A 15,177-nucleotide genomic window follows, 5' to 3' on the forward strand; every position below is an offset into this window, starting at 1 on the left:
TCGCTAGATTTGCAAGTCAATTATACAATGGTTTGCCGAGTTGACAGACTCATAGACCGCGTTGGCCAAGTGATGGAAGAACTTGGCTTTTCTAGCCCTATAAAAGGGCCCATTAGGGGCTAGTTGAATAGTTTAGCCCTCACCCATTGCACAGCATTAACGTGTGCATACCTACAACCAATAAGAGTAGCACACATGCATAGGAGCGCATAGTTAGAGGTCAGAAGAACTCATTGAGGAGCACACAACTTGAGGAGTGCAAGGGAAATAGTAGGAGCAGTAGATGTGCTCACCATAGAGCATCCAAGGCAACAGATTTTTGGGATCTCTGTGGGAGCTCTATATAAGAAGTGTTTGGCTTAGTTTTGTGCAATAAACTTTGAGAAAATTTGGAATGATCTATTACTCTAGAACCAAGGTGCTTGTGAGTTCTCTCTTATGGACTGGAAAGTTAGAAGTTTGATTGAGCATTCCCTCCCTTTAGGTCCTCAAGATTCCTCTATTCCATACACATATCTATTCCATAGTGTGGAAAAACTAGCTAGGTGTCTAGGTTTCTTTCATTAGGATGGGGAATCTTGGCCTCCTTCACAATTTTAATTTGTGGCCTCCATTTGTTGCAAGCTTGCAATACTTGAATATGCTGTGACCACAAAATAGTGGCCATGGGGCACTTCAAGCCTTTAGTGTAAGTGCTACCTTACATATGGCATAATAGTCCCTTATACAATGGGATGGCATGGTGAAGAGGGCATATAAGCCCTAGAACACAAGAGCACTCCATGTCCCCACTTAGGATTTTTGGGTTGGAGACTCTAGGTGAAGAGGCTAGTTGATTAGGTGACAGTGTTCATGGGCACAAGCTCATGATGATATCGTAGACAATGTGTTGTGGCACGTGTCCTTTGTAGTGGCGGTGATAGATCTGCTGTCCCCATTGTGTTTGACAAATCAACACTTGGTTGAAACCCCCTCATGCTTATTGAGAGAGGGTGTTGAGATCACATAATAATGGTCATGGGGCAATTCAAGCCTGTAATATGCAAGCATTGGCTTACATGTGGCATACTTTGATAATAATCCCATATATAATGAGAAGGAATATTGAAGAGCACATATGAAACCTTACAATAAGAGAGCATTCGTGGAGCCTCTAGGTAGCTCCTTTCCAATGTGGGTGGCTAGGTGTCTCATAGAGCCACGTGGCCCATGGATTTTCGTTAGAATAGCTTGTAAAGTAATGTTCATTATGCTTTCCTTATCCTGCCATTTGTAGGGCATAGCCTCCTCTCTCCCTTCCATTCCTTGAAAATGCCGCCCATATTTATGCACAAAAAATACTTTCTTTCATAGACATTTTAAAGTTGAACTCTTGGAGAAGAAGCATCCAACGCACAAGTCACAGAAAACTCGCTCGCAAACTGAGTGGATCAACATGTGTTTAGTCAATGTGTGGTGTTGCTCTAGTGCTAATAACAAAATAAATGCATTAAATGAGAGGGATGGTTAGACAAGTCTACCAAACTTCCTCATAATTCTCAAAGTTTTCAGTTTTAGTTGCAAAAGCGATACATTTTCACACTTGAAGGGCATATGAGCATTCCCTTTGAAGTTTATTAGAGGTGGCAATCCTACGACCCACCACGATAAGTGAATACTCGACTTTTTCCTCGTTATTACATGTTCCTAGAGCTCTCCCCCTTTATGCATTTTGAATCTTGAGGCTTGATTCCTTGCGTCTTTGCTCTAGTTGTTTGTGAAGTGTGGCCTCCTCTTTGTGCTATATGGTGGAAGCTTGCAAATTGATAAGTGCCTTCACAATTTTCACCTTCTCACTCATATGCTTGAACTTATAGCTTCTCATTTGATGTATGTGGGCTACCATGGTTTGTCAAGTGTACTTGTGGAAGGGGGAGATGTGAGACCTTTGAGATCTATGAAAAGGTAGCCGGCTAGTGTGTGGGGAGGAGAGAGAGAGAGAGATGTGAGACCTTTGAGATGTATGATGGGGTATTGAATTGTGTTATTGGAATGCAAACACACAAAGCTATTGAGAGGGAGAGAGAGATGTGCAATGGGGTATTGAACTTGCAAACTGGTATAATATATGCCCACGACAAAGAGCGACTGCGACAATAAGGAGCGGGTGTGGACCCATGAAGAGGGGTGTTGTCATATGAGTGTGGGGGGGGGGGATGAGACCCATGTCTGGGCGAATGTCGGCCATGTCCTCTCTCAAATACATACATACATAGAAATGAAGAGATACATACATGCAGATATAGACATACATACATAAATGGATACATACATGCATGCATAAATGTATGTGTGTATGTTTATCTTCGTCCTCACAGAGTAGCAACAGGAAACTCTGCTCTGTCATACACCACCAGCCATGCCCCGGGAGAGGTCCTCTCCCTCCCCAGCTTTTCTGTTGCTTCTGCTCCTGCTCTTCCGTCGCCGTGGATTTTGCCTCCCCCTTCCCTTCCTGTTGTTTCCAATTCTGTTTCAGTTTTACATTTTGCCCCGCCTCGCCATCTTTTGAGTTTCCACGGCCGCCCACGCTCCCGACCCCAATCGCACCAACTTCCGGTCGGATCAGAGTTCCTCACTCTTTCGTTCGAACCAGGAGCTCATCCTCCGGCTCTGTTTGGCGTTCCCGAGCAGGTCTGAGCGCTGTGCTTCTCTTTGTTTTGGTTCCTGGGTCCGAGACGGAGGAGAGCGAGCTGATATTCGGGGGGGATCGGCATTGAGGTTGTGGGAGCTGCGGCAGAGAGCGGGGGATCGAGTCGCGGGGGAATCAGGAGGTGCAATCTCGCTTGGGGATTCTGTCGAGGGCGATAATAGGGAGGAGGATTCGGAAGAGAGAGACGGGAAAAAGCATCGGCAGGGCCGTCTTCTCAGAGGCGAGGCGAGGAGAAGCGAGGGGGAGGTGCATTTGAGGTCGGCGAAGCAGGCAAGGAGGAAGAGGGAGAGGTGGGAGGGATGGCTATGGAGGAAGGGAGAGGGTTTGTGCAAAGGAAGATGGAGCTTGGAGAGGTTGGCTATGGCGGAAGCCTTTTCCATGCAGGAACTGTAGCCTAAATTTAGAAAGAAAACGGCATCAGACAGCCCGCCAGACAAGGGACGGAGAAGAAGGTCCCCCTTCTGACGCGAGCTTTGCTGCTGCTGTCCCCTCCTCCGCCATAGCCATAGCTTCCCCGCTTTCTCTGATGACCTAGTCTGCCTCTTTTCCCTTCCTTCCCGCTTCTCTCGCCACGCCCTCGCCCTTGCCCCTTCCTTACTCGTTCCGCTCCCCCGCGTACCCTCCTGCATTGCCCGCAATCTAGCTCCTCTTGTGCAGCACCGCCACGGTTTCTTGTCTCCTTACGCCTCTCTTCCTGCCCCCTTTACTCTATCCTGCGCTTGTCCTTCTTAACAGAGCCTGCCTCGACAGAGAATCCTGCAGATTACATCTTGTCCATTTTCTTCACGGGGTTTCGGACACCGCGAGGCTAACGGTGCGATTGTGTGTGCTGCTGCTGCAACACAGCTCTCCGCTTCGGGGTTGCAATTTGGAGAAGGTATCGAACCCGTTGCATCGAAAGGGAACCTGCTACTGGAAGCTGGCCTTGAATTCTGCCCGACTATGTTCGATACCGAAGATGTACAGATCGGATACTCAGTCCAACTTTGAAGACGAGTGTGATTGCGGCAGTTGAAACGGATACGGACTGTAGTGGCTGTGGCTCCCCCTGCGAAGAGGGATGGGCTGTGTTTGTGCAAAGGAGGCGGCTGTGCAGGAGGACGCAGGCAGCCCGAAGGAAGTAGTGTATCGAACAGCGAAGAGGCCCTTCACTTCTGGAAGACTGAATCCTGCGGAGGTTACCAATGGCCGTGTCGAAGAAGAAAGAGAACGAGCGAACATCAAGAGCAAACTGAATGGAATTGCAGTGGCAACGCTTGTGTCTGAGGATGAGAGGAGGAGAGAGAAACAATGGATAAGAGCTGAGCCTAATCCCAGGTTGAGCAATCCCCCAAAACATATAGAAGGTGAACAAGTTGCAGCTGGTTGGCCTGCATGGCTTTCTGCAGTGGCTGGAGAGGCCATAAAAGGCTGGATTCCTAGAAGAGCTGATTCTTTTGAGAAACTAGACAAAGTAAGTAGCTCTCTGCAATGTATGTATTCTACTGGGTTTCCTTCGGCTTTTAAGCTTCACCCTAAGACTTAAATTTGGTGGAAAGTTTTGTTTAGTTGCTTTGTTATCACTGGATAAAGGCTTATCTTTTCCTTTTGTTTCAAATTCTAGCTCAAAAGATTGAAAATCCTGCGTGAAACTCACGTTTCAAATCTTAGCGATTGTTCCACGCTCTTTATTGGGCATTCACACTTTCACCACCCTTCCAAAAGTTTCACTTTAAATGAAACTAATACAAAAGAGGCTCCTTGCTTGGTTTTCTGATGAACCATGCGTTTCTTTTGCGTTTACACAATGCAAATACATTTGTTTTGTGTTTACGCAATGAGCTTGGGCATGTTTCTGATAAACGATCTGAGTCAACGTGAAGGGCATCCTTTTTTATCAGTTTTACACTCTATTTTTGTTTTGATGGAATGTCTTAGCGTACTACCTTTTGAGATTCTCACACAATGAGCTTGGGCATTTTTGTGATAAACGATCTTTCGTGGTTGCGTCAACATGAAGGGCATCCTTTTAAATGCAGTTTTACGGGATTTCTGTTAAATGGTTTTCCAAAGCTGCCAGTAAAAAGTCATATTCTCTGCACTGATGCACCTTCATGGCTTTATTCTAATTGGCCTTGGAACTGACTGTAGAGGCTAGGGTTTCCTGTTCATGGCTGAAGTCCTCCACATAAGCATTGGATATGAGAAGCTAGGATGGCTGCAGGGGCTGTGCAAGGCTGATCGCTGCCCCAACTGACGCAACTAACATGAAGCCTGGGTGTTTTTTCGTTAGAAGAAACCTAGACACCTAGTTAGCACCATACCTGCTGTAACAGTTGTGGCCTTCGTACGTGCTGCCCTCAGGTTTGCCCTAATCCTGGACCTTTGAAAGCCCTTTTAAGTGGATCTAGTAGCCCATGTGGCAGCCTACAGTGCTGCCCACGTGTGTGCCTTGTAGATGTCCATCTCTACCTACCCATGTGGCAACCTTACCTGATGCACACAAAGCAGTCTCTCATGCCCCCTATTTCTACACTGGTACCATGTCCCTATGTTCTCATATGGGAGCTTACAGGTGGGACAATGGACCTTCTATTCCAACACTTTTTATTACCTGGGTGTCCTCCACACACTGGGTTGGGCCCCCAGACACAGGACAACAACCAGATGAGGTCTGTGGGTGCCATTGGGTCAAGTAATGGCCATATGTTGTTGGATGCCGTGACAGAAACTTATATAATTGATGCGACAGGATGACACTATTTTAGAGAGTTTCACCTTATGTGATGTTGCCCCTTTTCATACAAAAGATACATGGACCATTTAATAGGATGTGCTAGTCATGGACCTATCATGGGACAACTATTTCATTAAAAAGGCATGTTTTAGGACCCGGATATCCAAAGCATTGATATGCTCTCCATAAATAGAGTGAAAATGCTTGAAAATTTTTTGGCAAGTGATGCGGTCGTGCTTCCAACGTTGTGGATCATGGTAGAGGATCACATTGGCAATTGCTCGCGCCTCATCTCTCCTTGTTGGTTGGAGGGTAGCATCAGCCACATTGATTATGTGTTTGATGGCTAACTTGGCCCTTGTGTTTTGATCTTGTGACTGGTATGATGCTTGCATTGAACGTTGCAAGGAAGATGTTATGGTGAGAGAGAAGCATGCATGATGGAGTTTATGATTTTAACCTTGTGGAGGTGTAGACCTCACTGGGGGTTGGCTCGACATATTGACTACACATCTGGGAGTTGAGTTGCTCGCACGAACCCCTATGGGTTGTTTTGCAGGATTGTCCTGTAGCATTGAGGACTGTCGCTTGGAGTTGTTGCCGACTGAGTCAGAGTGACTTGACCTGGTTGAGGCTGTCTCATTTGATATCAGAGCCAGCTTCGAGCGGAGAGAGTTCTCCTTGCTTTGGGGAAAGCGTTAATTGCCTTTGGTATGTTTATTGTCTTGAAGGATGCACATGTTCTTCGCAGAAATAGCCAGAAGACGATTGAGAAAATCCTAGGTGAACAAGCACAGCTCTGGGTCAAACTCTGTGCTTGTGGTGAAGCTGATCTAGGCTGACTTTGAATTACAGCTTTGAGGTAGTTGGATCTACTTGGAAGGACGAACAGCCTATGAATACAACTTTCGGCTTCACGAGGGCGATCTCCAAAATGCCTGTTGTAAGAGCTGGAACGTTGGGCTGTCACAGTTGTGCAGGAGGGCTACTATGAAGACTAGCGCAAGCATGTGTAAGATTGCATACTAGGTATTTTGACTCACTTTGTATCCTAGTATGAGTTGCTGGTGGATGCTCGAGCAAGCGACTTGCTGTTTGGCCCAATCAGAGTTTCGCTGATAAGGGCAGGTTTGCCAGGGATAGTGCAGGTCTACCAGGACACACTCGTGAGGAAATAATCTGCAACTGCTATTTTCTGTTACTCTGTGATTGCGTGGCCTGGGATGGCTGCATGTGTTATCTATCTTGAGTAAGTGTGCACTGTGAGACATGGCTGCTAGGCTGCAGTTCGTGGCCTTGCATGTCAAGAAATAGTGTGCATGTGCCTGATTTGGAGTGAGCAGTAGATTGCATGCGAGTTAGTTCTGAAAAATGCGTGCATGTGCCTGATTTGGAGTGAGCAGTAGATTGCATGCGAGTTAGTTCTGAAAAATGCCTTGTTTAGTACTTCTCAAGGAACTTAATTGATGAATAGAACCTGTATTTGTGTACAGGCAGATTGAACTGTCTTTGAGAAAAAGCTTTCAAAAGCCTTTGCTCAATGGGGCAGTTGCCCTAAAGTGTAAAAGCAATAGTATATGCTTTTTATACTGATTGTCTATATTGGCTGCAAGGCCAATCATTAACAGATATTCTAGGTGACTGCCTAGGGTATAATTTCGCCAACTAGTAGATGCCTTGCAGGTTGATGGTCAGCACTGAATGCAAGCTGTCTCTTACTTCCTGCTAAGCTGATTGCTGCACTGATTGCAAGGCCCCTCCTGCTTTCTCCTGTGGAGAACGAGGCAGTAGATTTGTAGGTTATGCAGGTCGGGCAGGGATCAACCAGAGGCGAGTGCCATCAAGTTAGGGTCGCAGATTGCTCCCAGTAGAATCTGCAGATGCAGGCGCCCGGAAGGCATGTGTAGGACTGACCTGTTCAGTTATAAAAATTGTCTGCGACTTGGTCGGGTCAATGTGTTGACCAAGTGGGTCGACTTCTTCAAAGTACCAGGTTGACCTGCTCTGGTCCAGGACCGGCTGGTTGGCTGAATGTGGTGGACCAGATTTAGGGCTGGAGTGCCCTATAAAAGGGAGGCTCTTGCCTCAGTTTATGTGTCCTATTGAAGCCCTCTTCACTGAGGCACGTAGGAACATATGCAGGCAGCTGCAGGCCTTCCTCTTCTCTCGGTCTTTTGTCAGCCACCCCTGGCTGTGTTTTACCCACAACCCCTGGTTGAGTCAACGCGTGAACCAAGCCGGTTGACTTCTTCACAGACTGGGCTGACCCGTTCTGGTTGGCTGGATCTGGTCCAGGATCGGCTGGTTAGCTGAACCTGGTGGACCAGGTTTAGGGTTGAATATGCCCCATAAAAGGGAGGTTCTTGCCTCAGTTTATACATCCCACTGAAGCCCTTTTCACCGAGGCACGCAGGAGCATACACAGACAGCAGCTGATTTGCTTTTCTCTCAGTCTTCTGTCAGCCACACCTGGCTGTGTTTTAACCGGCACCAACTGGAGGTTTTTGTGTTTTCCCACATCAGTGGATGAATAGACTGGGTGTTTTGTGAAGTTCTGTCTGGTTTGTCTCTTGCATATCTGTGTTATTTACCGCGTGCTGTAAATGGGGCTGCTCTTGTTGGGTACTGATGCCTGTAATAAAAGTCTTGGGATGCTCACCATTTATGGCTTGGGCAGAAATATATGCCCATTTTTCTGGAATGTGGCTAAGGGCCATTGTTGCTTCTGGAATGTGGCTAAGGGCCATTGCTGCTTCTGAACCTTCTTCCTGTATGGGGCTTCTGTTGGATTATGGGTGACATGACACATTTTTAAATTAGTTACTGGGTCACTTTTTGGATCTCTCTTAAGCAGGTTTGGTGGAGGGTAAAGCTGAGCCATTGTGGATTTGCTTGCATGTGGCTTTGCTTAGTCTGCTCAGTTGTGCTGATGTTGACTCGTTATTTTGCCTTGCACTTACTTTTACAGTGCTTAAGTATATAAGCAGTTTGCTACACACTTCGTGCATATGCTATCACAAAAGCATGATACGTTCTGGTTCTTTCATTGTTGTTTTGGCATGCAACGATGATTCATTCTTTTTTATGCCTTGGATGCAGATTGGCCAAGGTACCTACAGTAATGTTTATAAAGCACGTGATTTGGATACTGGAAAAATTGTTGCACTTAAGAAAGTGAGATTCGACAATTTGGAGCCTGAGAGTGTCCGCTTCATGGCTCGAGAGATTCAAGTCCTACGACGACTTGACCACACAAACGTGGTTAAGCTTGAAGGATTGGTTACATCTAGGATGTCATGCAGTCTCTACCTTGTTTTTGAGTACATGGAGCACGATCTAGCTGGGCTTGCGGCTTGTCCTGGAACTACATTTACAGAACCACAGGTTAGTAAATGATGTGATTTCTTTCATTAGATGAAGCTCTTTTTTTTCATAACAAAGCCTATGAGCACGATCGACTATAGGCTTATAAATTTAGAACTCAGGTTTATGATTGATTTTAAATTTTAAGTGGGTCTCATTTCAATTACAACACTCTCCAAGTTGTTCAGGTCATGCAGCTTCCATTATCTGTTTTCACTTGTGATGGCATGATCTTACAAATGTAGATACTCTAAGCGTGTGCAAGCTGAGATTTACCATGGGTCATTTTGCTTTTGAGGATGCAGTGATAGTGCTTTTATTCTCAATTATTGGCTTCTTAAGTATGCTTTCTGTTGCATTGTCGGGGACCCTAAGATGTGTACTTGATGAGCCTAACCGTGCCGGCATTTTTTTGTTTGAGAGCTTTACTTCAACCAATAGCAGGGATTTGTAAAAATACTTTTTGGGAGAGAAATACAACATTTTTCTTTATACAGGAAAATGTACAGGAACATGATGAGCCATATTCAATGTCGAGGACAGCGGGTCAGTTTCAGTTTATATATTTTTCTCTTGTTGTTGAAGAGAGATTATTTCGTTGGGAAAAATATAAGCTTAGTACAGTGCTGAGTACCGGGATGGAGGGGACAGACATGTAGGCTTGTGCAGGATGGAAGGACTGGCTGCCATGAACAGACTTTTGCAGGGTCAAAATCTTGGTTCCAGGATCATGTTGATGAGTGCATTTTAAATTCAATGGGTGCAAGTTTTTGGAAAATCTTACAAACTCATAAATAGTATTCTTTGTGCAAGCAGAGATGCAAAAGCAGCTACACTTATAGTGCCTTCATCATCTACCTTATGCTTCTAATTGCATCGTTGAGGAGATGGTGGTTTAAAATTTGGACAGGCTGTTTGCTCAAAGAATGAATGTTTTTTTTAAAAGTTGCATCATTCATGGCATGCATAGCTAGCATTGTCTATGTGAAGAGTGTGCCATATTTACTGTGCTCAAGTCATGATCTATTAGTCGTGGTTCTTGTTGAACAGGTTAAATGCTACTTACAGCAGCTACTAAGGGGGCTTGATCACTGTCACACTCGTGGGGTACTCCATCGTGACATTAAGGGCTCCAACCTTCTCCTTGATAACAAAGGGGTTTTAAAGATTGCTGACTTTGGGCTTGCCACTTTTTTTCATCCGGATCAAAGGCAACCTTTGACAAGCCGTGTTGTAACATTATGGTATCGTCCTCCTGAGCTTCTGTTGGGGGCCACAGAGTATGACGTTGCAGTAGATCTGTGGAGCACAGGTTGCATCCTGGCAGAACTGCTTGCAGGGAAGCCCATCATGCCGGGAAGAACTGAGGTAAATGTTTGTAGAAGTCTGATGATTTGCCACCCAAAAAACATTGCAATCCCATTGACCCTTAGCAGGATCAGACGTGAAAGATGAAAGGAGAGATATGACATTTTTTAAAGAGAGGTTTCAATAGTTTTCTTTATTTTATAACCTTCTTTTGGGAGGGGCGCTTTTCATCGGGTTTTTATGAAAGCAAAAGTTTACGTCGCATGAAAATATCTAATTGAATTTTGGACTTAATTGCTCTTATTACAGGTAGAACAATTGCACAAAATCTTCAAGTTGTGTGGCTCTCCGTCGGAGGAGTATTGGAAAAAATCAAAGCTCCCACATGCTACTATATTTAAACCACAGCAACCTTATAAACGATGTATTTCTGAGACTTTCAAAGATTTCCCCCAATCAGCTTTGGCTTTGCTTGAAACTCTGCTTGCTATTGAACCATCAGACCGAGGGACTGCAGCATTAGCATTAAAAAGCGAAGTATGTAGAAACTCATTTTATTTGGTTTGGAGCATTTATCCGAATTTGAAGGGTGTTTTAAGGATCTAGTGATTAATATTCATAACAATTGAGATCACAGTAAATATATCCTTTGACTCCTGAGGGATTTCAGTTTTTCACCACGAAGCCACTGGCGTGTGATCCTGCAAGTCTTCCTAAATACCCACCAAGCAAAGAGTTCGATGCAAAAATCCGTGATGAGGAAGCTAGAAGGTATGCTCTGTTTATTCTTTTTGGTTGCAGTATCCTTTTATACATGCAATACTTCCAAGTTGCTCATGGGCCTGCAAGGTTTTATACATTAGTATCGGCCTTTCTGGTCTTACGATCTGTCTTGTTTGGACTTTTTTTTTATACTCATGTCCCTCTAGTATCATGCAATGCTTCTGATTTATCTACTTTAGGTCTCCTAACGTTTGTGTATCAGTTTGTTACGATGTGCCTCTTGGTGTTGATATAACTCTCTCTCTCTCTCTCTCTCTCTCTCTCTCTCTCTCTCTCTCCTTCTCCATCCCTTTTGGTAGCATATGTAGTCTGATGTTCTGCTCTGATAAGCGTCTACCTTTTGGGAGTTGGATAAGCTATATCAGCACCTGTTGAAAAAGGGTCAGAGGGGGGCTTGGTGAAGGGAGTCTATAAATGTAATAACATCCTGTCAATAGGCTGTGATTACTTATGGTCCAACAGTAACGATTATTCTTGTTCATTGACTGCTACTGCCACAGGCTATAATCACTTCGTTTTCAACAGTAAAGGCTAGCGTTCTTCATTTACTACCACCTGCTTGTATTGTTTTTCTTTTTCAATTAAACTCGTACTCAGTTGCCCTGCTGTGACTTCCTGGGGAATAAGTATGATCAATTTTCGATAACTAAATTTTAGGTGACTCCTGACGTGATTCCTCAATCCTTCTTGTGTTATTACAGGCAAAGAGCAGCTGGTGGGAGAGTGCGTGGTTCAGAGGCTGCAAAAAGGGTTGGAAACACAAGCAAGGCTGTTCCTGCTCCAGACGCAAATGCAGAACTGGCAGTATCCATTCAGGTAAAATGTCTCAATATTCATTAGTCGCCTAAAGACACTATGTTTTCCAATGATGGGGAGGGACTGCGGTAGGTTCTTCAAGCTTAATCGTAAGCAAACCTAGAACCTAGTAGATTTTTCATTCCCCATTGCAGGATACACCATAGCTCAACTGAACAGTTTTACACTTGAATAGAAAGGCTAATATACATTCTAGAAGAGTACTCTGAATGCTAAATCTTCTGTGGCTTTGAACTGTTACGAGCGCACAAGCTCGTTGAATGTTGTGCAGGCTAAGTGCTCAACCTTGCAATTTATATAGGATTGCAATTGTAAATATATGTGTCCCCAACATGGCTCTCAGTTTCACAGTACTTGTGAGATACAGCGACTGGACTAATGTCAGTGGTTGTCTTGCAGAAACGACGGCTGACCTCGCATATTGCTGCAAAAAGTAAAAGTGAGAAATTTAATCCTAAGCAAGAGGACTCAGCTGTGGGATTTCCTATTGATCCTCCACGCCCGTCTGATGGAGGTGGGGGGCCCCATGTTTATGCACCACATCTAGCTCGTTCTGGTACACTGACAAATCCTAGTGGAACTGTTATGGGGTTGAAAAAACACAAAGAAGATGATTCTCATATGGGAGTGCCTCGTCCATGCGCCACCAAATCTGTGACTGTTTCTGATTTCAAGTCTGAACCAGGGTATGGTACTCAGACTGCCGATCTGTCAAGTCTCTCAACCTTGGTGGCTGCAAGAAATAATGGGACTGTAGAGATTTACAAGGAGGGAATTGGTTCCAAACAGAGGGATACATTTGGAGGTGGGAATGGGCCTCAAAACAGCAAGCATGAGCAACCTGGTATATCTGATTCTGCAAAGCAAGAACGAGCAGTATTACAGCGGTCAGAGACATTTTCAAAGGGGTCAGAAGGCATGCACTTGAAGGATTCAGCCCACCGTGAGCGACCAGCTCTGGTAACTTTCTAGAGACCCTGGTCCAGATTTCTATCTTGTATTGAAGCATAGATAGTAGTCTCGTTTCTTTGATGCATTTTTAAGTCTAACGATTATGTGAAGGCGTTTGATGGAAAAACGAGACTAAAGGAATAATGTTGTTGCTGAAGGTATAAAATAGCAAGATCTACCATACTAGGCAGCCTAAATTAAAGGCCATTTGTGCAGGCTTTTGGCGGGCAGGCTGAGAGGATACATTTTTCTGGACCACTGCTGCATCCGTCAGCAAATATGGAAGACATGCTTGGAGAGCATGAACGCAGAATACAGGCAGCTGTCCGCCGAGCTCGACATGACAAAGGTAAAAATCAGCGTAATGCAGTGTCAAATAAGACTTGGGTGAATGGTGTTCCCAATGGGAACTTGGAAGCTGCAGAATTCGGTAATGGATATGGACCAACGACAAGCAGTGGGCGGTGGAAACCACCAAGGCCACAGCTCGCTGGGGAAATTGTGGAATTAAGTGGACCTGAGCAAGGTCTGTCGTCAGTGATGGAGAACTATGAGCGAGAACAAGAATCATGATCATTTTGCACATGCATCGTCGGAGGGATTCGAATCACCAGATCAGGTGCTTTATTATGGCTCAGGGAATTCTGAGTAATGATGAAATGCATATAAGGTGATCTTGCAATGCAGTCCAGTAGCAATCATGGATTGAATGGATAAAATTGTCCCACCCTGTTGGAGCAAATGCCAATTTGTTGTTTCCCTTCCCTAGATGATTTGGGTTGTTGGGAGGGCTTTTGACTCATCGGTGCAGTTTTCTCCTAGATTTTTGTGCCAAGCGTTCTGTCAGTGTCCTCAAATTATTCTATTTATGTTCCAAATTGTCACTCATGGGCAAGGATTGGAGGAGAAGAAGCTGGACACTGACGTTAAACATTTTGCGCCAGATGAATATTCTAAGAGAGAATTGTTGTATACTACTAAATGGTCGATTTTGGAAATTAGCCAACTGTCTAGGAAGTTTTTGCCAACATCCAAGTGTGCGATTGAGACCTGGATCCATTCTACTCAAAAGTTGGGTAAACATGATGTAATCTGACTTATTTCAGGTTGTAAGAGAACAGACCTTGCAGGTCTGTGGATATGAGCTCTGAATAGTGGAGGCTGCCCCGGAGGTATTGGATATTTTACACTATTCTACTAGACTGAGCAACTACTCCACAGTGACTCATGCTGTCGAGACAGATGGACCACTCACATGTGTTTATTGAGTATACCTTTATGTCTGTATTCATGGATGCATGCAAGTGCAGCCATTACTAATGCACTACTCACTGCACATCTATGCATGCATGCATCCTAACAGACACTCACATGACTAGAGAAAAGTGCCATCACAATAAGAACTCTCCAAAAAACCCTCTTCCCTTTCAGAACATTGACTTTAAATTGTTGCTTTTGGAACTGTTTTCCTCTCCCAAGAAAACCCACCCCTTAGTTATGGCTCTTAGCAGGGCTTAGTAATGCTCTGGAATTTTTATGTCAGGATATTGCTGAGACTACCTCGCTGAACGTAAAGCTTCCTCCTAAATTCAACTAGTGTGAAAGTGAGCTCAAATCACACATTTTTGATGGTGAGCTCAAATTCAACTAATGTGTTGCTGGTGGGAAGTGTTCTAAGGGATCATCGAACCTTTTTAAATTCAGAAAAAAAAAAAACTCACTGTGCACATCCGGAAGTTTTCATGTGGATGTCGTATGAACAGTTCAGAAGACATGATTATGCTGGAGAGTTATGAAGGGGTAATCCTTGTGAGGCTAGATCCACTCAAGGTATTAAGTCTACACTGAATGCAAAAGTTCATAGTCCATGAAGAATTCTCAGGCAGTTGTGTGAGAAGTTTGGAACTCATAGATGATGCAGGAACGACACATCCTTGTCTTAAACATGACTAGTTGCCACATGGCCTTCCATAATTGTTGCCACTTTGGCTCTAATCTTAAATCAGAGGTAACATGGGGACCACCTTCTATGAAGAACATCTGCGAGTTGTTATGCTTGGGCATTAGTTTCCTCCATTAGTGTATGATGAAGCTTTCCTCTCTGTCTTGTCTTTGATTTGTTAATGTGCACCAGCGCTCCACAATCATTGTGCACCTCTCTTGGGAACGTGCTCTCATAGTCCATGTGTGGATAATGCACATCGTTGTTATTTGTACTCGTTATTGGTAACTCCGTTACTCCACCTCTAGCAGACGTGTAATAGAGTTTCATAAGCTATTGCCCTCGTCTTGCCCATTGCCTAACCCAAGAGTTTGCTTTCCAACATGAGACTTTACCTTAAAAAGTACAATCAAGTTGATTCTTTTCATCAAAATGGATGAAGCTCAATTGTCGAAGGGCACACGCTAAAGAGGGTAAGCATTTGCATTATGACCAAGGCCTTGTGCTTTGTTTAGGGGATGAGGAAGTTGTGCAATATTTCTTGGTTAAATTTGAAAAGAACATATGGTGGGTTGTTTCATATGAGACTCTAAAAGAGTGCAAGGAGAC

The 15,177-nt window shown here is 44.4% G+C and overlaps 1 protein-coding gene across 1 annotated transcript; it reads left to right on the forward strand.

Annotated features, from left to right (window-relative positions):
* The first annotated feature begins 3,278 nt into the window (after positions 1 to 3,278).
* LOC147891051 (putative serine/threonine-protein kinase At1g54610) lies at positions 3,279 to 13,810 on the forward strand. Its single transcript, XM_087389095.1, has 8 exons — positions 3,279 to 4,142; positions 8,505 to 8,789; positions 9,819 to 10,136; positions 10,386 to 10,613; positions 10,747 to 10,847; positions 11,561 to 11,675; positions 12,075 to 12,635; positions 12,843 to 13,810. The coding sequence occupies exons 1-8, from the start codon at positions 3,750 to 3,752 to the stop codon at positions 13,197 to 13,199; spliced, it is 2,358 nt and encodes a 785-aa protein (XP_087245221.1). The 5' UTR covers positions 3,279 to 3,749; the 3' UTR covers positions 13,200 to 13,810.
* The last annotated feature ends 1,367 nt before the right edge of the window (positions 13,811 to 15,177 follow it).

Source organism: Dipteris shenzhenensis, chromosome 18, assembly GCF_047967505.1.
Source record: "Dipteris shenzhenensis isolate YYH24624 ecotype China chromosome 18, Dip_SZ_1.0, whole genome shotgun sequence".
NCBI classification, from domain to species: domain Eukaryota; kingdom Viridiplantae; phylum Streptophyta; class Polypodiopsida; order Gleicheniales; family Dipteridaceae; genus Dipteris; species Dipteris shenzhenensis.